The 23,495-nt window shown below is 47.3% G+C and overlaps 1 protein-coding gene across 3 annotated transcripts in view; it reads left to right on the forward strand.

Moving 5' to 3' along the window:
* NUP107 (nucleoporin 107) overlaps positions 1-23,495 on the forward strand; it is a 547,946-nt gene that overhangs the window by 79,560 nt on the left and 444,891 nt on the right. For all 3 annotated transcript variants that reach the window (XM_078676641.1, XM_078676632.1, XM_078676648.1), the window contains exons 2-3: positions 17,021-17,112; positions 22,768-22,854. In XM_078676641.1, the coding sequence (XP_078532767.1) occupies positions 17,037-17,112; positions 22,768-22,854 (163 nt within the window). In that variant the 5' untranslated portion in view covers positions 17,021-17,036. The remainder of the gene's footprint in view (positions 1-17,020; positions 17,113-22,767; positions 22,855-23,495) is intronic.

The raw sequence follows: 23,495 nt of genomic DNA on the forward strand, positions 1-23,495 counted from the left end.
GAGAGCTTTTTTTTCTTCTTCTACATGGCTCGTTACTTATTTCCTGTCTTTCTCTGGCTCACATTTTACTTTCTTCTCAGACTCATGCTTTTTTTCGTCGCATCGTGCATTTCTTTCCCCACCCTTTCGTCTGCTAGTGCTTTTTTCCCCACTCTTATCGGATGGAGCTTTTTCCCCCCCCCACTCTTTCGTCGGCTCGAGTATCCCTTCCCCCACTCTTTTGTCGGCTCGTGCTCCCCCCACACTTTCTCAGTGCATTTTTCCCCCCCACGTATCACACTGCGGCACGCCTCACACTGCGGCACGCCTCACACTGCGGCACGCCTCACACTGCTACACGCCGCACACTGCTGCACGCCGCACACTGCTGCACGCCGCACACTGCTGCACGCCGCACACTGCTGCACGCCGCACACTGCTGCACGCTACACACTGCTGCATTACTCACACTTCTGCCGCACGCCTCACACTGCCGCGCGCCTCACACTGCCGCGCGCCTCACACTGCCGCACGCCTCGCACTGCCGCACGCCTCGCACTGCCGCACGCCTCGCACTGCCGCACGCCTCGCACTGCCGCACGCCTCGCACTGCTGCACGCCTCGCACTGCTGCACACTGCACACTGCTGCATTACTCACACTGTTGCATTCTGCACACTGCCGCACGCCTCACACTGCCTCACACTGCCTCACACTGCCTCACACTGCCTCACACTGCCTCACACTGCCTCACACTGCCTCACACTGCCGTACGCCTCACACTGCCGTACGCCTCACACTGCCGCACGCCTCACACTGCTGCACAATGCTGCATTACTCACACTGCTGCATGCTGCACACTGCTGCACACTGCTGCATTACTCAAACTGCTGCATTACTCACACTGCTGCATGCTGCACACTGCCACACTGCTGCACACTGCCACACTGCTGCATGCTGCACACTGCCACATGCCGCACACTGCTGCACGCCTCACACCACCACCACATCACTCTAGGGCACCACCACATCACTCTGGGGCACCACCACATCACTCTGGGGCACCACCACATCACTCTGGGGCACCACCACATCACTCAGCCCAACCACATCATCACTCAGCACCACAACAGCACTGTCCTTGCTTGCTACCAACAAGCATTGCCATAGCCAATAGGACTCGCATTAGGAAAGTGTAAGCTATTGGCTTTGTGAATAACAATGGTATTAATTTATATATTTTCAAAGCCAACCCATATTAAAAAAAATTGTCATTTACAATACCAATAGCTCACACTTTCCTAATGCGAGATTTATTGCATATGGGGAGAGGAGTTGGCCTAACGGCTAGGGCGCTCGACCTGGGGATATGGGTTCGAGTCTCGGTAACGACGCCAAAACCTCATGTGATTCTGGGCAAATCACTTAATCTCCCCCGTGCCTAAAATGAAAGTGTGTTCTCATGTAACGTAACTGGAAAAATATGTAAAGCGCTCTGATACCTGATTCGGTTCGGGTCTAGTTCGCGCTATATAAAACTCTGCAAAAAATGCATTGCAAATGCTTGTTTTGTCTTAATGCAGGTTGTATCCTCATGGACAGAAAATAGGATGTACTGTAAAACTTGTTGCTCCTTGGACCAGAAGTAAAGTTCAGAGAGCAAATGACTGTGCACAACAGGGAAATTGCACCCTCTCTTTTATTTAGTGGTGTTATAAGAATATTGAAGCATTAATTGTAAAGTACTCACTTGTAAAAGAAAGCAATTTTATAGCTGGAGTGAAATACGAGGCTGTAAGTTCTTTATCTGTTCAGACACTTTCTTGTGTGAAGTGGAGTCTTCAGGGGGTCATGGTCTCCTGTGGATATCGATAACCATGAACATCTGGTGCTCAGATTGCACGCACTCAGACTGTCCTTTTATCGTGATGATGCAGTCTCAGTGATGATGTGATGTGAAGGGGTGGCCTCGTAGAATAGAATTCTTTTCAGTTTTTTCTTAGTCATTCAGGTTTTGCTTGTTCCGGAAGTCTGGGAGCAGTATGTCTGACAGACCAGCACCTGTCCTAATCTAGAAGGTGGAAAATGTTATGACTTGTGGCCCTCTATAGCAGGTCAAGGTGCAAATCTGGGCTGGTCTCTCTGTGTTGTGCATACTCAGCGGTTGTCACATAGTCCTACAACAAGGAGTAAAACAAAACTAGAGGGAGATACATTGGCTTATAGAATAGCACTTAGAGCCTATCTAAATAGGTGCACTACAGCCAGAAGAGCACATCTAGGCACCAGTAGCACGGAAGATAAGAGCTCCTCTAAAGAGCTCTTTTAGATTCTTAACGAGTTTACCAATCCCAGAGCTAATACTCCTTCACCCCTGCCTACGCAAGGGCTATGTGAGGACCTAGCCTGTTATTGTAAACAAAAGATTGATAAAATCTAAAGCTCCTTTGGTTCGGAAGAGGCTGGTAATCAATCAATCAATCAATGACACTTATAAAGCGCGCTACATACCCGTAGGGTCTCAAGGCGCTGGGGGGGGGGGGGGGGGGGGGTGCCGCTACTGCTCGAACAGCCAGGTCTTCAGCTTCTTCCTGAAGGAGAGGTGGTCTTGGGTCAGGCGCAGGTCGGGAGGGAGGGAGTTCCAGGTCTTGGCGGCCAGGTAGGAGAAGGACCTTCCTCCTGTAGTCGTTCTTCGGATGCGGGGGACGGCGGCGAGGGCGTGGTTGGCTGATTGGAGGTGGCGTTTGGGAGCGTAGAAGTTGACTCGGCTGTTGAGGTAGCTCGGGCCTTGGTCGTGTAGGGCTTTGTGTGTGTGGGTGAGGAGGCGGAAGGTGATTCTTTTGTTGACGGGGAGCCAGTGAAGGTCTCTCAGATGTCCGGAGATGTGGCTGGTTCGTGGGATGTCGAGGATGAGTCTGGCTGAGGCGTTCTGGATCCGCTGGAGTCTCTTCTGGAGCTTGGCGGTGGTACCGGCGTAGAGGGCGTTGCCGTAGTCCAGTCGGCTGGTGACGAGGGCCTGGGTGACGGTCTTCCTGGTCTCGATGGGGATCCACCAGAAGATCTTTCGTAGCATGCGTAGGATGTTGAAGCACGCCGAGGAGACGTTGTTGACTTGCCTGGTCATGGAGAGGGAGGAGTCCAGGATGACGCCCAGGTTGCGTGCATGGTCTGTCGGTTTGGGTGCGGTGCCCAGGGCGGGAGGCCACCAGGAGTCGTCCCAGGCGGAGGGTGAGGAGCCCAGGATGAGGACCTCCGTCTTGTCCGAGTTCAGTTTCAGGCGGCTGGTCGTCATCCACTCGGCTACCTCTTTCATCCCTTCGTGCAGGTTGGCTCTGGCGGCGGCGGGGTCGTTGGTCAGGGAGAGGATCAGCTGGGTGTCGTCGGCGTAGGAGATTATGCTGAGGTTGTGTTTGCGTACGATGGCCGCGAGGGGGCTCATGTAGACGTTGAAGAGGGTGGGGCTCAGAGAGGATCCTTGGGGGACGCCGCAGATGACTTCGGTGGCCTCTGACTTGTACGGTGGTAGGCGGACTCTCTGTGTTCTTCCGTCGAGGAAGGAGATGATCCATTCCAGTGCCTTCCCCTGGATTCCGGCGTTGTTGAGGCGCTGCACTAGGGTGCGGTGGCAGACCGTGTCGAAAGCCGCGGAGAGGTCTAGGAGGATGAGGGCCGCTGTTTCTCCATTGTCCATCAGGGCTCGGATGTCATCGGTGGCGGCGATGAGGGCGGTCTCGGTGCTGTGATTGGCTCGGAAGCCGGACTGTGAGGGGTCGAGGGATCCGTTCGTCTCGAGGAAGGCGGCCATCTGCTTGTTGACGGTCTTCTCGATGACTTTGGCTGGAAACGGGAGGAGCGAGATGGGGCGGTAATTCTTGAGGTCGGTGGGGTCCGCTGTTGGTTTCTTGAGTAGAGCGCTGAGTTCGGCGTGCTTCCAGCTCTCCGGGAAGATGGTGGTGTCGAAGGATGTGTTGATGATGTCTCGCAGGTGGGGTGCAATGACAGCGTCGGCCTTGTTGAAGACGTGGTGAGGGCAGGGGTCGGTCGGTGATCCGGAGTGGATGGAGTTCATCGTGCGGATGGTGTCTTCGGTGCTGATCGGGGTCCAGGCGTGGAGGGTGGTGGTGGGGGGTGGTTGTTCGGTCATGGTGTGCGTTGGTTGGTTGTTGAAGCTGTTGTGTATGTCCGCGATCTTGTTGTGGAAGTATGAAGCGAGGGAGTTGCAGAGGTCTTGCGATGGGGTGATGTCGTTGTTTCCTGCGCTGGGGTTGGAAAGCTCTTTCACGATGTTGAAGAGTTCCTTGCAGTTGTGTGCGTTGTTGTCCAACCGGTCCTTGAATGCTGTTTTCTTGGCGGCGCGGATCAGCTGGTGGTGTTTCCGGGTGGCGAGTTTGAAGGAGGTCCTGTTGTCTGGTGTCGGTTCCCTTTTCCAGACTTTCTCGAGGGCTCGGCAGTTCTTCTTGGAGCTCTTGAGTTCGTCGGTGAACCACGGGGCCTTCTTGCTGCCGGGTCTGCTAGGCGGGGTCCTCAGTGGGGCGAGCTCGTCCGCGCAGATGCTGATCCACTTCGTGAGGTTGTCGGCGGCCTGGCTGGGGTCTGCTGAGTTGGCAGGAGGGTGCTGGCTCAGGGAGGTGGCGAGCTGGTCTGCTGTGATCTTGTTCCAGCTTCTGCGGGCGGCCTGTTGCTGGTGTTGGTGGGTCGTCGTTCTCTTGAAGGTGAAGTGGACGCAGCTGTGGTCCGTCCATTGAAGCTCTGTGGCGTGGCTGAAGCCGATGTCTGTGCTGGAAGAGAAGACTGCGTCGAGTGTGTGTCCGGCGCGGTGGGTGGGGGTGGACACCAGTTGCTTGAGTCCCAGGTTGGCGAGGTAAGGGGTGGAAGACCCCCCCTATCACCTAGTTTAGAGTCTTTCTCAGCCATTACAGACGAGCAAGTGGTGTCTTTATTAGCGCACACGAAATGTGGCTCTCCGTTAGACTTGGTTCCTCTTTTATTATTTCAGAACTTGCCCCGGATTTGTCCCATGCGCTCTCTGAAGTCTGTAATATTTCGTTCGCTACGGCCACGTTCCCTCGCAAGTGGAAAAATGCGCAAATTAAGCCACTGTTGAAAAAGGCACTAGCTGATCCCTCAGATCTACAAAATGACAGACCTATCTCTCTCTTCCATGCTGCTCAAAAATTATGGAGGCAGTAATTAATAAACAACTCTCCGGCTATCTAGAACAAAAAAATCTTCTTGACCCTTCCCACTCGGGATTCCGGGCATGCTATAGCACAGAGTCCGCATTGGCAGAAGTAACTGACACGATAAGGATGTCGCTGGATAAGGGGAATTCCTCGATACTAGTTCTTCTCGATCTGTTGGCAGCCTTTGACACCACCTCTCATGGAATCCTTTTGGACAAGCTACGAGAGATTGGTGTCAGAGGAATGGCCTTAAAATGGCTGCAAAGCTTCCTGACCGACAGAACACAATGTGTCCAGTTGGACACTTTTGTGTCTCAGACCACGTTAGTGGACAAGGGGGTCCCTCAGGGATCCATTTTAAGTCCCACCTTGTTCAATATCTATGTGGCGCCGCTGGCCTCCATTATTAGATCCTGCGGGTTTGAGACGATCTCGTATGCGGACGACACTCAAGTGATAGTCCCCACAGAGTCGGACCCCGCAGTGACCAGAGCAAAGTTCAAGAACTGTATGTTAAAAATAGCAACATGAATGAGTAAGAACTTCCTTGAGCTCAATTCCAACAAAACTGAAATCTTGTTGTTTGGTAAAGCTGAGGAACTGTGGACCCCTGAATGGTGGCCGGTAGAACTCCGGGAAGCCCCGACACCAAACAGGTGGGAAAAGAACTTGGGCATCATAATTGATGATAATCTTTCCATGGAGGAGCATGTGAAGACTATTTCGGCACCTGCTTTCGAATAATGCGGATGTTGAGAAAAATCTTCCCTCGTGGCCAGAAAAACCCTTATTCGGGAGCTTCTGGTCAGCAGACTAGACTATGGAAACTCATTACTAGTTGGAATCAGGGAAGATCTATTATCAAGGTTGCAGGTAGTCCAAAACACAGCAGCCTGTCTTGCCCTCAATAAACCCGCACGCACCCCATCACTACCTCTCGTGCGTCAATTGCATTGGCTTCCCATCAGGAAAAGAGCAGTCTTCAAGCTCCTGTGAACAGTGTTTAAATCTCTTCAGGGGACGGGCCCTGCCTACCTCAAGAAGAAACTAGAACTGTATATTCCCGTGCGTCAGTTGAGATCGAACAACCAGAAATTGCTCTGCACGCGGAGAATCAAGAAAACTAAAATTGGGCGGTCGTGCTTTTTTAGGTCTCGGCTTAGAGACGGGCGAAGCGCGTTCTCGCCAGAGAACTATAGCAATCGTTTCAGCCGCCAAAGGGAGACAAGAGCTGGCCACGTGCCCAGCATTGTGAATGGGAGAGGGAGCGACAAGAGCTGGCCACGCGCGCATGGGATTTGGTCGCACGCGCGAGTCAGTCTCCAATATAGTGTCTGAGCTGCCGATGTGCACACTCACGGCGACGGCGTCGGCGTCTCCGCCGCGCGCCACAGCCAAGACAGAAACTGAAACTTAGAGAAACTAGAGACCGAAAAACGGGTAAAATGCTTAAAAAGTTAATTTGACCATGTGTAATCATGTAACTTGTGCTCATGTGAAGTTCCTCTGCCCCCATGCCTGGCCTGGCGTGAGACTGTATACGGGGGAGGACAGGCTCTCTCGCCGGACCGCGGTCTCCCGACTGCATGATGCAGCAGGACCCTCCCCCTCACTCAGGGACCCAGTGCCCTCAAGTTCGCCGGCCCGCTCTGAAATAAAATTGCCGGCGGGCGGCATTGGCATATTAGTTCCTAGTTTTTCAGTCCTGCCGTGATGTATAAGAGACGTAAAGTACACCCCAGTGATCATGGGCCAGTTATTGTCAAGGCTGCACCTCTGCTGAGCCCAAAATCCGGACTCCGAGCCTCATTCTCACCACAGTGACACGCTGCTTCGCAGTGCTCTTCTTTTTTCATGTATCCACTCCACAAGATGAAACCCGGAGTTTGCATTCAGGCCTCGGGGTACCACTGTAGGGACATAACCCACTGTGTTACCTTATCCGCTGCATCTGTGGAGTAAATGTTTCCGCTGGCAAGACGAATCTACGGGTTAATGCACCTGCTCTAGCGGTCAATGAATATCCAATCAGCGATCAGGATATGATAATGTAGCTCAGGTGGTTACTGCACCTGCAACAGGCGTGGGTGCATCAGCGGCTCATAGGTTTGAATCATCAAAACACAAGTTAGATCGTCAGTGCCTGTGTTGAAGATCACTGCACTCGGGGCCGCAACAGCCACTGGGTAAAAGTGGTTTCACTTTCGCCCCCCTCGCAACAACCCCCGTCTCCCCCTGACTCCCTCCCGCCTCCCCGTCAGCTTCCGTGCGCTGTGCTGCCAGGCTGGCGGCCAGCCTTCTTTGCTTCAATTGTTCCGACCTCCGGTCCGCTTGAGTCAATCCAAGCGGGGTGAGACTGCGTTTATTTGTCTCTGCTTTCTGTGCCCCTTGAAGCTGCTTCCTTGGTTTGATCCCTCTCCTTGCTTGGTAAGCATATGCAAGAAACAGCAGGAGAGATGAAAGACAGGGAAACGCACCGTGGTGAGACCGGAACAAGTGGAGAACAAGTTTGCTTTTCTAAGTTACATGCTTTTCTAAGTTACATTTTTTTTTGCAAAAATGTTAAAAGTTTATTTTATGTACATAGCACTTTGAAAACATTCATAACGAAATGGCGAATTCTGGCAACAAATTCTATTCTAATTAGTGCACGTCACGTGTCTGTGCGTATACCCTTGGATTTGTATGGGAATTTTGTGCCAACTGCTGCAATCTGTGTTTTACCTTGCGGAGTGGGTCAGAATCCCAGGATAGACATCTGACCCTTTGCTCCTGATTTTATTTTTAAAAAAGGTATCTTGGAGTTCATGGAAATTTGTTATTTTAGCACTAAAAAGTGATAACATTTGCCCCAGCAAGTGGTCCATAAAACTCGTCATAATATTTTTGCTACATAAAGATGAAGATTACAGCACCGAGACCACAACACCCAGATACGGTAGCCCAGAGGGCAAATGTATCTACTCTAGGGATCTGTATTTAATGTCACATTCACATGTTCGAATCCCGTTGAACCACTCAGCCTTTCATCCTTCTGAGGATGACAAAATTAGTACAATTGACTTTGAAAACAATTTCAGTTGTTTCTCAGACGTCCTCAGGGTGATGGGTACCCCGCAAATATGCCTGCCATGTCTGTTAACTCATAAAAAATGGGTCTCCAGAACTTAAACAGGAGCTTCTGCCAGAAATAGGCGCTACACCCTCTGCAAAGAATTCACTCTGTGTTCTAATTTGGGCGAACCCTGAATTCCCCTCCATGTGATTTTTTTTTTTTTCTGCATTAAAGTTGATAATTAACTACATGTGCAATGGTCTCCTTTCTCACCCTCTCCGCTGCACCTAATGCACACTTGCGCTTACCACACCTTGCTTTCATCATCTCAAACCTCACACCCCTCACTCAACCTATCCAAATAGTGCAAACTTCGAAATATCTTTCTGGCACTTGCACAACTTTAAAATGTGGTGCAAAAGCAAAATGTACGAAGCGCAAGGGAAATGGTAGCACCGCAGTGACTTAAAAAGGAAGGACTTGGTGGATTGAATTTCATTCCAACTGACAGATGACTGGCCATCCCTCACCTGCAGGCTTTACACATCCTGGGAACCTGAAGTGCAGAATGATGAGAGGATCCCAGGATCTTTGTGTATACCATTGCTTGATATTAGTCTGAAGGGGTGTTTTTGTGGTAGATTTTAAGAGTAAGGCAGCCTTAACGCGATCATTTGCTCCAAGGGCTGTCAGTGAAGGCTATGCCTTAACGCTGTCATATGATTATATGGTTTTAGTTTACAGACCCGTCTTAATCATTAATATGCTATGATTATTATTATCCTCTGCTCTCTAAATGTGTAAAGTGCTCTCAAACCCGCAAGGATCATGTTCGCACCAAGTGTCTGCACACACATGAAATGCCCTAAAAGTGATGGGGACAGGTGGCCACCATAGGTGTACTAAGTCCCAGAGACATAAAATAAACCATAGCCCTGGCCCGGGTTGTTTGGACCGGTGACCCAAGGCTGGGTGCCCAGTGCTGGCTTATACGAGGGCAGGGGGCCAAGTGCAAGAGAGGTAGCGGGCACCTCAACCACCCTTTCCTCTCACACACACTGCTCTGTGTCCCTCTTCCTCAGAGTATGTCCCTTCCTCAAACCAGGGGCCCCCGTTCCTCACAGCACATGTATTTACTTTATTCCCTTTTTACAGGAGTTGCGTCGCGGAGCTTTCCACAGAACGGCGACCCTTTCTCAAACTACATGAACGTCATCTCTCCTCTTTACACTATGCGCCTCTCCTTCACACATCCCACTCTCACACCACATGTGCGTCTTTTCCTCTCACTCATCTTGCCTCCATCCTAGAAACAAGAAACAATGAGAAAGAAACAAGGGAAAGAAGCATTTGCAATGCAATAGGTCTCGCATTTACGCAAGTTTAAGCTATTGGCATTGTAAATGACAATGCCTTTTATTTATGTTTTAAAAACAAAAATAAAAGGCATTGTCATTTGTAATGTCAATAGCTCAAACTCGTGTAAATGCGAGACCTATTGCATTGCAAATGCTTGTCTCATCTAGCCCCTGTCAGATGGAACAGCCTACCAGATGAGATCCAAGATTGTTCTAATCTGGCACAGTTCAAGAAACTGCTTAAGACCTGGATGTTCTAAGAACTGTTTTTTTCATAGGTTGGCTGCTACTCCGGCGCCGAGAGATCCCCCTGGGGATGATTTGTTGCGCCCTACAAATCATAATAATAAATGCACTGACATGACACTCATAGGATGTCTGCACAAAGTTATAGGTTTCCCATAACAGCGAAACTTTATACAATAGGAGGCTGTAGGCTTGCCTCGCCCTAATACTGAGAAAAAGTTTAATTACACCATAGATTAACACATCATGGCACACTGCCTTAATGTGAGGCACTCCGTTTAATGGGCAGTTTGTCCAGTGCCCACTCTGAGGGCACGTTTGGTGTACCTCTCCAGGTCACAGAACAGGTTATGAACCTCTCAGTACCAGGGAAATCCCTAGGCTTCTGTGCACTTGCTAGATTAGCATGACACCAAGGCCAAAAATAAATCTGGCATTATTTTTCCACTCGGACACCCTGGGCAGGGATTATTGCTCTTTGGCAGGGCATATACCCGTCCCAAAAAGTGCTCTATTCTGGTGGCTATCATTTTCAAATCAGTGGCAAGTGCTGCTGGCCTGTAAGAGTCACACGGCTTGGGGGTCCATCTCAGGCTTGGAAAACTGAGATGAGCGCCCCACCCATTTACAGAGGCACCTCACCTGATGCAGCGATATGATAATAAGGCTTTACCAGTTTGGTTATTCATCTGGAAGCAAACTGTTGATAGGAGGCTACAAAGTGTCCCTCTAGGCCAGTTGTCTTGAGCAATTTGGCAGAGGCTTATGCTCGCTTGATTTTTTTCCTTGGTGACTAGACCATTCAGTAGGGCTGTTTGGTCTCTTGTAAGTTTTTAGGAAGTCTTGTGAGGAACAGGGGCCCCTGGTTTGGGAAGTCTTGCAGTGTAATATAATTCTTTGTTCCTCTTTATTAAATGTGCTATTAGTATACAACCGCCTGCGCCGACGACCTCGCGCCACTAAAGAACCATCCCAGCAGACCCAGAAGCAAGAAGGCATCCTGGTTCACCGACGAACTCAAGGACTCCAAGAAGACCTGCCGCACCCTCGAGAAAGCCTGGCTCCTCGACCGGACCACCGACAACATGACCGCCCTCAAACACGCTACCCGCAAGCACCACCAGCTCATCCGCACCACCAAGAAGAAATCCCTGAAGGAACGACTGGACAACAACGCCCACGACAGCAAAGAGCTCTTCACCATCGTCAAGGAGTTCTCCAACCCCAGCACCGGCACCAACGACATCACTCCGTCACAAGACCTCTGCGACTCCCTCGCCTCGTTCTTCCACCGCAAGATCGCTGACATCCACAACAGCTTCGGCGCACCACCCACGCACCCAACCGTCGAACCAACGCCCCCCACCGCCACCCTCCGCACCTGGACCACGGTGACCACCAAAGACACAGCCCGCACGATGAACACCATCCACTCCGTATCACCGACCGACCCCTGCCCACACCATGTCTTCAACAAGGCCGACTCCACCATCGCACCCCAAGTCCGGAACATCATCAACACCTCCTTCAACACCGCCACCTTCCCGGAGAGCTGGAAGCACGCCGAGCTCAGCGCCCTCCTGAAGAAACCTACAGCGGACCCCACCGACCTCAAGAACTTCCGCCCCATCTCGCTCCTGCCTTTTCCTGCTAAAGTCATCGAGAAGATCGTCAACAGACAGCTGACCGTCTTCCTCGAGACGAACGGATCTCTCGACCCCTCGCAGTCCGGCTTCAGAGCCAACCACAGCACCGAGACCGCCCTCATCGCAGCCACCGACGACATCTGGACCCTGCTCGACAAGGGGGAAACAGTGGCCCTCATCCTCCTGGACCTCTCCGCTGCGTTCGACACTGTCTGCCACCGCACCCTAGTCCAGCGCCTCAGCAACATCGGTATCCAAGAGAAGGCACTGGAGTGGATCATCTCGTTCCTCGCCGGAAGAACACCAAGAGTCCGTCTCCCCCCGTTTCGCTCCGAGGCCACCGAAGTCATCTGCGGCGTCCCGCAAGGATCTTCACTCAGCCCCACCCTCTTCAACGTCTACATGAGACCTCTTGAAGCCATCGCACGCCAGCACAACCTCAACATCATCTCTTACGCCGACGACACCCAGCTGATCCTCTCCCTCACCAGAGACCCCGACACCGCCAGAACCTGCCTACACGAAGGGATGAAAGACGTCGCCGAGTGGATGAAGGACAGCCGCTTGAAACTGAACTCGGACAAGACGGAAGTCCTCATCCTGGGATCTTCGCCCTCCGCCTGGGACGACTCCTGGTGGCCCCCAGCCCTGGGCACCGCGCCCAAGCCAACCGACCACGCACGCAACCTGGGCTTCATCCTGGACTCCTCCCTCTCGATGACCAGACAAGTCAACGCCGTCTCCTTATCGTGCTTCAACACCCTGCGTATGCTTCGCAAGATCTTCTGTTGGATCCCGACGGAGACCAGGAAGACTGTCACCCAGGCACTCGTCACCAGCCGACTGGACTACTGAAACGCCCTCTACGCAGGAACCACAGCCAAGCTACAGAAAAGACTCCAGCGCATCCAGAACGCCTCCGCCCGACTCATCCTGGAGGTCCCCCGACGCAGCCACATCTCCAGCCACCTGAGGAACCTGCACTGGCTTCCCGTCGACAAGAGGATCACGTTCCGGCTCCTCACCCACGCACACAAGTCTCTCCACGACCTGGGCCCCAAGTACCTCAACGACCGCCTGACCTTCTACACGCCCACCCGCCAGCTACGGTCCACCAGCCTCGCCCTCGCAGCCGTACCACGCATCCGAAGAGCCACCGCCGGAGGAAGATCCTTCTCTTATCTGGCTGCTAAGACATGGAACTCCCTCCCCATCCACCTTCAGCTGACCCAGGACCATCTCGCCTTCAGGAAACAACTCAAGACCTGGCTGTTCGAGCAGTAGCATACCCCTTCCCCCAAGCGCCTTGAGACCCTCCCGGGTGAGTAGTGCGCTATACAAATGGAATGATTGATTGATACAACTGCTAATAAAGTGTCGTAATTCATTAGGTTTTTCAGATCCCACCATCAGTAAATTCCCAGACTCTGACTGTATCACTCTGATATGATTGTTGAATCCTCCGTTTCATGTAGCAAGCCAGTTTATTACCTTGCTGTTAACTTAGTAATACATTAAGGTGACAAATAGTAATCTTGCTATTGGTTAAGATGGGTTTGATTTGAGCTACGAGTCCCATTATGTGTCTTGAGTGTATGTGAGGCATATTTCAATTTTTGCAACTGGTCTTTTTGGCTGCTTCTCTAGCTTCTGAAGCTTGAGCGACCTAAGCCTATGCAGTTCGGACATAGATGCTATAAACTGGCTTAAGTGTCCCAGAAAGTCAGAGGTTATACTTAGTCTGCCTCATTTAGGTCAAAACCGTCCTTAAATGCAAGTAGTTGTGTTTTTTTATTTTTTAATAATTTGTTTTTACAAGTACCTGGATTTTTGTAGGAGGGGGCTGCTATAATGGTCTATAGCACCAGGTACAGACACAGAAGCGTGATGTGACACCATGATTGTGCCAATTTTTCAAAGTCAATTAAAGGAGTCAGTTTATTGCCAACTAGTATATAGCTGATCCATGGAGAAGTTCTGTGTACAGGTGTACGTTCTATTGTCGGGCATAGTTCTGTCTGGATGTCTCGAAATCCCTTGCACATTCCACACACTATCAAGATTTCCGGAAGCCTATTTCTGTGTATTATTTTTGGGATGCATTCAGTATGGTATGGCCTCGTAATGGAGATGGACTGCTATACTCTCAGCACTCAATGTAAGAGGGGGCAGGCTGGACCACTGCAAGTGTCCCAAAGTCATGGAAACTGATGCAAGGAATTTCAGAGCATTAGGATGGCTTCGCCTCGTCCCAATCGTTAAAGCTCAAGATGTTAGGATCTCTTTGGTCGAATCTAGTGATCCCCTGCGATGGGCATATAGCGCTGATGCCAGCGGTGAGCTGGAACAATCCTATTGCCATGTTCAGAGTGATGTTGTAACACTATATTATAATAATAATAATAATAATGCTTTATTCGATCACTTTGTATCATAAAAGCAACATGCAACAAACATACAAAATCGGTGGGGGTTCACATCGAATTAAGACCTGATTAAAACTGGATTTTCAAGTTGCTAAATAAAAAAAAAAGTTATATAATAAAAGAAAATACTAGTTAGGAAAAAGAGGCCCTAAATAATGTTTTTTTCCTTTTGTTAAAAATATAAAACAAGAATGGATAAAAGATAAAAGGAAGAAGCATTAAAACACCACCAAATAGAAATATATAATGCGTAAATATGTACAAGCTATAAATGAACTCTCACAAACGAGGGGGATGCATCTCGAAGTTGGAGACACTGTTTTTTTTTTTCTTCCTAAAACGTGTACATTCCACGAAGGGTTCAGGATTTGTAGGCTCCTCAACATGTTATGATAGATCTGAAATGGGCTGCCATTTTCACTTTTCACTCCTTCAAAGCTTTGTGTCTAATGTTCCAGGCGCGGCTCAAAAACTTGGCCACCCCGCAAGTAAAAAACATGCTTGAATCATTTTTAAGAATACGCAGGGCGACCTTGTGGTCACGTGTGCCCATGGATGTACAAATTGGTTTTATCCAGTTTGACCTAGCGATGGAATAAGCCGGGCAAGCAAATAGAACGTGGAACACACTTTCCGGAGGGGCTCTACAACAAGGACAAGCCTTAATTCGATGTTCGTAAGAGCTCCATTTAGATGCAGTTACATGTACTGGGAGTGTGCCTAGCCTAAATTGAGTGTATAGCAGCCTATTGCGTGGAACCTGGATAATATCCAGTTAGGTCTCTAGGGCTCTGCACTGTTTATGACCGAAGAACTCATCTGTCAATCTTCCCAGATTTGTTTTGCTTAGTTCATTGGAATCAACCACGTTCCATTAGATATGCTTCAGCTCTAGCTCGTTTGGGGGGGCTCCTGTTTCCCATGAGTCCAAAAGACCCAGCTTAGTCAGTGTCTTTCTAACATTGGATATCCACTTAACCCTGTGCATCACATCTAGATTGATCACCTCAATCAGGGCAGCAGCATAATTTGCGAGCTCAGGGGTGCGCATTACGCGAGCCCAAAAGAGCAGTGGGCGCAACTTAGCAATATCCCTGAGCGGCTGTCTACCCATGTCAAACATTAGGGGAGTTAGAGGGGTATTGCGAAGAAGCATTACCAAGTCCCTCAGGAACTTGTGCTCAGATCTGAAGATATCCTTAATGTCTTCAAAGCCCCAAACCTCCGCACCTACAGGGCGGAGTTGACTGCTTTGGCATCGTAAATTGCGAGGGCTGGTGCACCGGCCTACTATACAAGGACTGGTGTTCTTTACTTAATATCCCGACTACACGCTTATGGTTCATGAGCATCTTTGCTAAGTGGGCTTCCAGTGCATTTTGTCGGAAAGCCTTATGCCCAAGTAATCAATCATATTTACTCTCTCCAATAAGGTGTCATTTAGCATTAAGTTGTTTTTAAGAGACTTGTGAGGATTAAAAGCCATACATTTTGTGGAAACGGATGCGAGGAATTTCAGAGCATTAGGAGGGCTTCGCTTCGTCCCACTCGTTGAAGCTCAAGACGTTAGGATCTCTTTGGTCGAATCTAGTGATCCCCTGCGATGGGCACATAGCGCTGATGCCAGCGGTAAGCTGGAACAATCCTATTGCCATGTTCAGAGTGATGGTGTAACACTATATATGGGTCCAAAGCTGAAGGTCTGACCAAGTCTCCACTGTTACAGCACCTCAAGCAAGGAGCCCTTAATTCCATTCCTTCCTGCAGACCTCCGCTAGTTAAGACTCATGGCAGTCCCTGTGTGTCACTTCTGGTGCCTCCCGAAGGTCTTTCGATCTCCACAGTCGCAGGGTGCTAAGATCCCAATAGGCAAGTGCCCCCTGCCTAAATAGGAGTCCAGATACCCCACTGCCAGCTCCCTGTTGGCTTTGATGCTCTGATGTGTGCAAGCTGGGTGTCGTTAGTGCTAACTAGACCGTGTCTACAACCTGAAGAATACTTCTCTACCTACAATCAAATGCCGCAAGTGAAACTAATTGGGACGGGGGAATTGTCACTTCCTTCCCCATGCAGCAGAGACACTTAGCATCACAAGCAGAACCATAGGTATGGCGATGAGGAGTGTTTGGGAGAATTGTCCGATAAGTTTGGCACCATGCTCCATCTCTATTTGATTCGCCTGGCCCCCTCCTATAGGTTTTGCTCTGAAAATGTGGAATAATATCCCATGAAGCATCAGAGCAGGCTAACCCTTCACATCTTTCAAACACCCCTTATAAACCACATTCTATTGACACATTTCACCAAATCGTAATGAACTCCAAACATAAACTTGACACAAATCCCATAACTCCACTGTAAATCTACCAGATTGGTCTTTGGACATCTGGATTTAGAAACTTGTTCATGCAATATTTCTATTGCCCCCTCCTCCACTCTTAATCTGACTCTGCTTTGCAAGAATGCCATGTACATGTACCTTTTAAGGCTTCTGGGCCATTGTAATTTGTAACCATTGCTGTATTTACTCTTTTTATGCTATGCCCATAGTATGGTATAGAAACGTATAATTAAATGAAGCAACCAAATAAGGTGTCCATTTGCATATTATATCATAATACTTTTGACAAACACTTTATGCTTATGCACTGCAACGCCTCCATGCACACCATGTTTAGATCAGAGCACGTATTCAAACCTCTCACACTTCACCGACATCTCCCATATAGGTCTAACAACAAACACACTGCACAAACATACACTCCCAGAGGTTATAGAGGTACTCTATGCAAATCATAGCGCTTTGCAACCCCCTCAGGAGCTTGAAGTGCTGTATGAGTGATGCAATGAACATGCCATATTAAAAGGATAGTCGGTGAGGATAGAGTAGACTATTCTTAGAAACGTTATGGATTTCACCTTTCCTCCTCCACTTAATGAACTTGTAAAATTCTGAAGTTTGTCTTCGATTAGACACAGTAGTCGTTAATATAACTATCGCCTTTAAAATGGTAAAGAAAAAGTATGGCAAAAAAGTGCCTTCATCTTAAAGTGTTGTTTCAGTTGTATTGGCTTGAATGATAAACAGTATTTTCTTTTTCTTCTCTCTTTCTTTGTATTTCACACAGGAGGGATTTGCGTGCAATGTCGTCTCCTGTAGTTCGTGATGTGGAAGTGTCTTTGGCAGCTCGTCGGCAGAGCTCTCAAAAGAGAGTGTCCAGTATCTTTTTCCTGTCTTCTGCTTGCAAATGTTTTTTTAATTTCAATTTCTTGTGATTCAGAACTTGGAGTTTGAGTATGAGATTTGCCAGATCTGCTTATGTTATAGTTTTAGTTGAAGTCTTAGGATCCAAATAAAAATATTTACTTCTACTATAAACTGCGGTAGGCCTATGGCTCTGTGGCCAATAGTGAAAATATCATTTTGGAATAACATAGTAAAACACTATCCAACACATGTGAGTTTATCATGTTAATTGCAAGTGAATACGTTCAAGTTCCAATTGCTTCTCTTTAAAGGCACCCAGTTAAGTTCCCTGCAGTCTTATATATTTTTTTTAATCATAGTGCCTGTAACATGTAATAAGACAAAATCTAATACCACTGTTTTCTTAAGCGCCAGAGTAACATCGCTATATTCTAAAATAGATGTATGTTTTGGTAGGTTGAGGGAGCCATCCCTCCCCCTGGGAGCTTTGTATAGATAAAACTAATCTTGATGATTCATTACAGAAAATATGTAAATAGATTTCTAGGTTGGCTATTTTGGTGCAACTTAATTGTTGCCTGGAAGAAAACCACTGGTCACAGGACTGAGACGTGACTTACCAGTGGTTGATGATCTCCTCGGGACGACAAAAGAAAGTATCTTGGCTACATATTAATGTTCATTCTGTCGTCTGCTGTAATCATGTTTTATGCTATCATCCCACATGTTAGGCCTTCATAGTTAACTATTACAGGACAGGTTGCAGCTCTGTTTTTGTGACTATGCCAAATAGTTGATGTACACTACTATTGGTGCCATTTATGCTATTCCAGTATAGTTCTGTTATGTTAGCTGTTTTTACAGTTATCAAGCCCCCCCCCCCCCCCGAATGGGGGCCGGCAATGAGTCTTAAAGAATGGCAGCTCTGATCCGGAAGGCACGACCTCCAGTGCAAACCCTCCTGACTCGGGGGACCACTACCAGGCATTGTCCCATGGAACAAAGCTGGCGGGTGGGGATATAGGGTAGAAGCAGATCGGACAGGATTTTCGGAGATGCCAGGTTCAAGGTTTTAAAGGCTATACAAAGTGTCTTAAAGTCGATTCGCCTTGCCACCGGATGCCAGTGGAGACGGCGAATGGCACTCGTCACTGAGCAAGCTATACGCAGACTGAGGAGCGATCTTGCGGCCGCATTCTGGACTCTGTAGCCTCTGCATTTCTGACGTGTTCACTCCCAGATACAGTAAACTGGCGTAGTCCAGTCTTGACATAATCAGGGCCTGTATGATAATTTGCCTGCCAGAGGCATCAAAGAAGCCAAGGATGGGTTTGAGTCCACGCAACAATCCGAAGCAGGTTCCCGCCACCTTTTTAGTTTGAGTCTGAAAGTTAAGCAAAGAATCCATCCAGACCCCTTGGTTCTTCACTGCTTGCTTGGGGGCAAGGGCTGTGACTAGGCTCTTTGGCCACCAGAGCTAATTCCATAGATCATGGTCCTTTCCCACCAACAACATTTCCGACTTGTTGTCATTCAGTTGGAGACAGTTGGTGGTCATCCACTCGGTGACTCGCTACTAATTACATTGCCAAAATACCTGCTGTGCAACACATGTCGCAGGGACAAGGCACAGGAAGGTACTTTTATCAACATTTGAAAGTATAAGTGCATAGCTGAAAAAAGAATGTTCATCATGTGTAACTGACCAGTATAGAACTGTTGCAGTGTTTTGTGGTTGTGTGACGTGTGGGCCCATGCACTTCATGCTTCAATGTCATGAACGTAAAGGGTAACTAATATCTACGGCTACTTGTAGGTGGCATCAAGTCAAATATCACCTTAAAGTGGTGTAAGACTAACCACTACTCCTGACGTGTATTTAGTTAAATGTAATCTGATTGATCTATCTTTTATCGGCATGGGTTCCTAAATAATTCAACAAACAACGTAGGGAATATAAGTAATTATATGACCATGTCTTGTTATAATCCGATTGGTTACTTAATGGTTGTTTTTAAATCTAGTTATTTTAATATCTATTGACTCCACCTTTCTAGAACGTATGTTGGTTGTTCAAGAAAGTAAACTTTGTTGAGTAAACCAGTAATATTCAAAACTTTATTCCCTCTCAGTTAATATTATGTTTGCGTGGAAGCACGGGAATGCCCTAATACGAAGTGTCCTTTTTACCTGCCACAGTAAAATAGTTTTCTGTTAAACATCTAATGTTGTGCTTCCTAGGATATCAGTCTACATGTAAACATTTTTGCAGTAGATGTTGATTAAAAAAACAAAACATTTTTTAATTTTATTACTATTTTTTTTTATTTGCCTTCAGTTTAGCTTAGGTCATGCCATAAGGCATCTGAAAATTTCTCTTTTGTTAAATAAACAGCCCTGCAAAAAATATTTACATTACTTATTACGATGTCTCAACTTGTATGCAGAGATTTTGAGCAACTTTTGATTTTTTTAGAGCTAGAATATTTTTTTCATTTAAATTAGCAGATAGTAGGATATAAAGCAAGGGCAACAAATTGACAATTATGTGGAAAGACCAGCCCAGCACAGCTCTGGAATTTGTATTCCTTGCAATACTCCACCTATTTTCTCGAGCCCATCACACTAGTGCACACCACGTGCACTATACTACGTAATTTTGAGAAATGTTACAAATTTAGCATGAAGTGAAATTAAAGAATATTGTGAGTTTCATTGGCATATTTAAAATTCCATCAAGGCTTAGATGGAGTCCGTTGTGTGTGTGTGTGTGTGTGTGTGTGTCTATAACATTTGGTCATATTCTGTTGAAATTGTAGTCACTAGAGACTGCTTATGTCAGTCATAACATTGTTAACCAACCATTGCTTGTCCTACACCAAGTGCAATGTATTTAGAATAGGTAGTTTGAAACATGCCCACTTAACAGAAGCTAAGGGGAAAAGTCGTGGCTAGAAATTAGTTTTTTTTTTATTGGTTTCGTTTGCTGACAAATGCTCACACCATTAGTGCTCTATACAAATCACAAAACGAACACAGATATCGTATTGTATTGTAATTGCATTTATATAGCGCTTACTACCCCTGACGAGGCGTCTAAGCGCTTTTTCGGCGGGTAGCACGCTACTCCGGGACCCACAGAGGATTAGTGTTGAATTAGTATAGTGAAACATGCAAGTACATTTTAAGTGGTGAATAGGTTAGTCAGTTATTTGGATTTGGAATTATAGCAGAAGGATAGATGAAATATGAGGTAATTTCAGTGGTGTATATTAGTCTGTTACTTGGAGTGAGAAGGATAGAGGATGGATAAAAGGAGAAGAAAGATTTGCATTCATATAGCACTTGTTACCCCTGATGGGTGTTGAAGCGCTTTTTGGCGAGTAGCACGCCACTCCGGAACCCATAAAGGATTAGTGTTGAAAATTAGTATAGTATAAATATGAAGTAATTTGAGTAGTAGATATGTTATTCAGTTATTTGGGCAGTATATTAGTATAGTTGAATATGGAACATGGAATTTGAGAAGTGAACATGTTAGTCTGTTAATTTTTATAGAAAAAAAGGATAGTGGAGGGATAAAAGAGTGAAGGTTTTTTTTTTTATGAGAAAAAGGGCAGCATTTCTGTCCCTAGTCCCGATCAGTCTCGAACAGGCCCAAACAGGCAACTACCCTTGTCCTCTCCACCCTTAACAGGCCCAAACAGGCAACTACCCTTGTCCTCTCCACCCTTAGCCTCGACGCCCGGGCTGAGACGCCCTAAGCCTGGCCTTTTTTTTAGCCCTAGTAATCAGGTGACCCCTTCAGCCAATGGGAACCCTAGCCCTAACATTATCCAATCACAACATTAGCCCTAACTTCTAGAACCAATAGGAGACCAGGACCTTGCAGCCAATCTTAACCCTAGTCCAAGCACCCAATCAGTTCAAAAACCCTGATCTCTACGTCCAGTAAAGGCCCTAGCCCTACCACTAGTCCCAATCCAAGTCCAAGCAGCCAATGGTACAGGTAGCCCTAATCCCTACTTCCAATAGCAAGCCTAACCCTACTCTTAGTCCCACACCTGGTCCAACAACCAATCACACCAGAAGCACTAAATAGCTACTTCCAATTGAAGGTCTAACCCTAGCCCTAGTCCCACCCTACTCCCAACAACCAATAACATAGGAAGCCCTAGTCCCTACTTCCTATAGAAATCCGAACCCTAGCCCTAGTCCCAACCCTGCAATGATTGAATCACAGACCGAGAAACCAGTCAGAACCCTCAAATACCCAACCAATGAGGACATTAACCCTAACCCAATAGAAACACCAGATACAACCACCAATCAGTGTACACATGTGCCAACCACCAGCACACCATATAAGGTCCCAGCAACCTCAGACAAGGTTTGCTGGCCAGGGAGTTGGAAGCTGCTTGCTCCTGTTCAGAATCTCCTAGGAGACACAGGCTCAATCCACAACTTTGGACTTCAGCAGGTAAAGGCTTCACTAACTCGAAATCTAACAATACTGTTTGAATAAAGCTTTACTCCCCCTGCTGGCCAAAAAACGAAGTGCACACGCCCCAGTAAATACAGCTCACAGAAGCACCCTCTGATGTAGAAAATCCCTGTAGCTAGGGGGGGGGGGCAGGGGGGCTGGCCTCACTGGCTTGTGAACACAAAATGGTGGCTGGGGGTGCACTGTTTGAGCACACAGGCCTAAGCACAGAGCAAAGGAGAAATTTGGAGGGAAAACAGATTTGTCACCAAGGAATTAGAGGGACAAACTACAGAGGTTGGACTGCAAATCCCACAATTCAACACACTAAATGAAGGCAATCATGGGCAGGGAAAACCACACATTTAAAACACAACACAGGTGATAAAATATGCAATTACAGGCAGGATAAAACTACAATTTGTAACTGTAACAACCACAGGCATAGACAGTAAACACAGAAAGTGAAAATCGTTTTTTAAACAACTTTTTGTCTTTGGAAGAGACAGCACTAGTCTGTCTCCTTACCACTTCCTGGACTCTGCTCAAAGCAATCTGGGGCACATGTGGGCTGCAACTCACAAGATGGAGGAGATATTATACTTACATGATGGTAGCTGTTATATTACTATAATAGTGTTGCAGCAAGGAAAAACCAAAGCCGGGAAAGGCAGTAAACAATCCATATAGAGCATGCCAAAGGGTACCAGAAGCATAGTGCACTCTAGCAGCACTATTTAGGAGTTGGCTAATGTTGCTGCTGCTACTTTTCAATTTGCCGCTTTCTAATTCTGCTATTCAATCCACAGATTGCAGACTAGTATGCTGTTTGTGGTGGTTCTTTTGCCATTGCTGTTTCACTGTGCACATAACCTCTTTCTGTTTTTTAAGGTTTACAAATGGTCTTTGGTGTCTCTCAATCATTTCCCTATGCTCTGCGGTTTCATGATGTAACGAGAGTTACTTTTGGCATACTACAATCTTAGGTGTATTTGGAGTATAGTGCATTTTTATGTTGTAGTTAAAGAAGTGTGAGAAAAAAACGATATTCAATAATTCTGTTTTATTGCAGCTGCTTCAATTAAATAACAATGCACACCAGGCTGCTCAAAGGTCTGTCGGATGAACCCTTGGGGTGCCTAGGTGATTCCTTCTGTGTTAGGTTTCTTAACCTCCGACTCCAGTTCTGACAGACACTTGGAGTGGTGCTACACCTTCATCGCGAAGCCAGCAGCTCCCTCGCACCCCTGGAACATTGCTGCGGCAGCCTTGTAAGAATTGCATTGCAGAAGATTTGCAGTAACTGTATTTAAGGTTATTTGAGCCAATGTCTGGCTAAAGGTGTTTTCTTCAGGCTTGAAAGCACATTGGGTTAATGTTTGGAAGTGGCCTTTACTAGATAATCCGGTAAAAATATGTTCAAGCAGTCTGCAGAGTTTTGGCTAGTCTCACACTATACAAATAACACAGACATACAAGACTTCTAGCTATGCATGGCTTTCATAGAGACCTATTAGCCTGAATGACTTGCTTCTAAATCCAGTAATTCACTGCTATGATGTAGCAGCAGTGGGTAACAGAACGTTTCAACCACTGTTGCAACTTCATAAAAGAATTCCAAGCTGCTCTGCCAAGTCTCTCTAAGAGCTTTTCAGAGCAGCGCTAGAAATCAGGTTTTTAAATGTTTTTTTTTTTTAAATAGATTTTCAAGCTGAAAGCAGACGGGCATGTCAAGTACATTCCACACTAGTACATTCAGCATAAAATAAATTGTAACCAGTACATTAATACAGAACGGAATAAGCACCCCATACCCCCCCCCCCTCCCGAGTCTCAGTCCACATTTGAAATCCCACTCCAATACAGTACAAGCTTTCCTAATGGTGTACACGAATGACTGGACTAGTGTGCA

This window comes from Lissotriton helveticus, chromosome 1_1 (genome assembly GCF_964261635.1).
Source record: "Lissotriton helveticus chromosome 1_1, aLisHel1.1, whole genome shotgun sequence".
In the NCBI taxonomy this organism is placed as follows: Eukaryota; Metazoa; Chordata; class Amphibia; order Caudata; family Salamandridae; genus Lissotriton; species Lissotriton helveticus.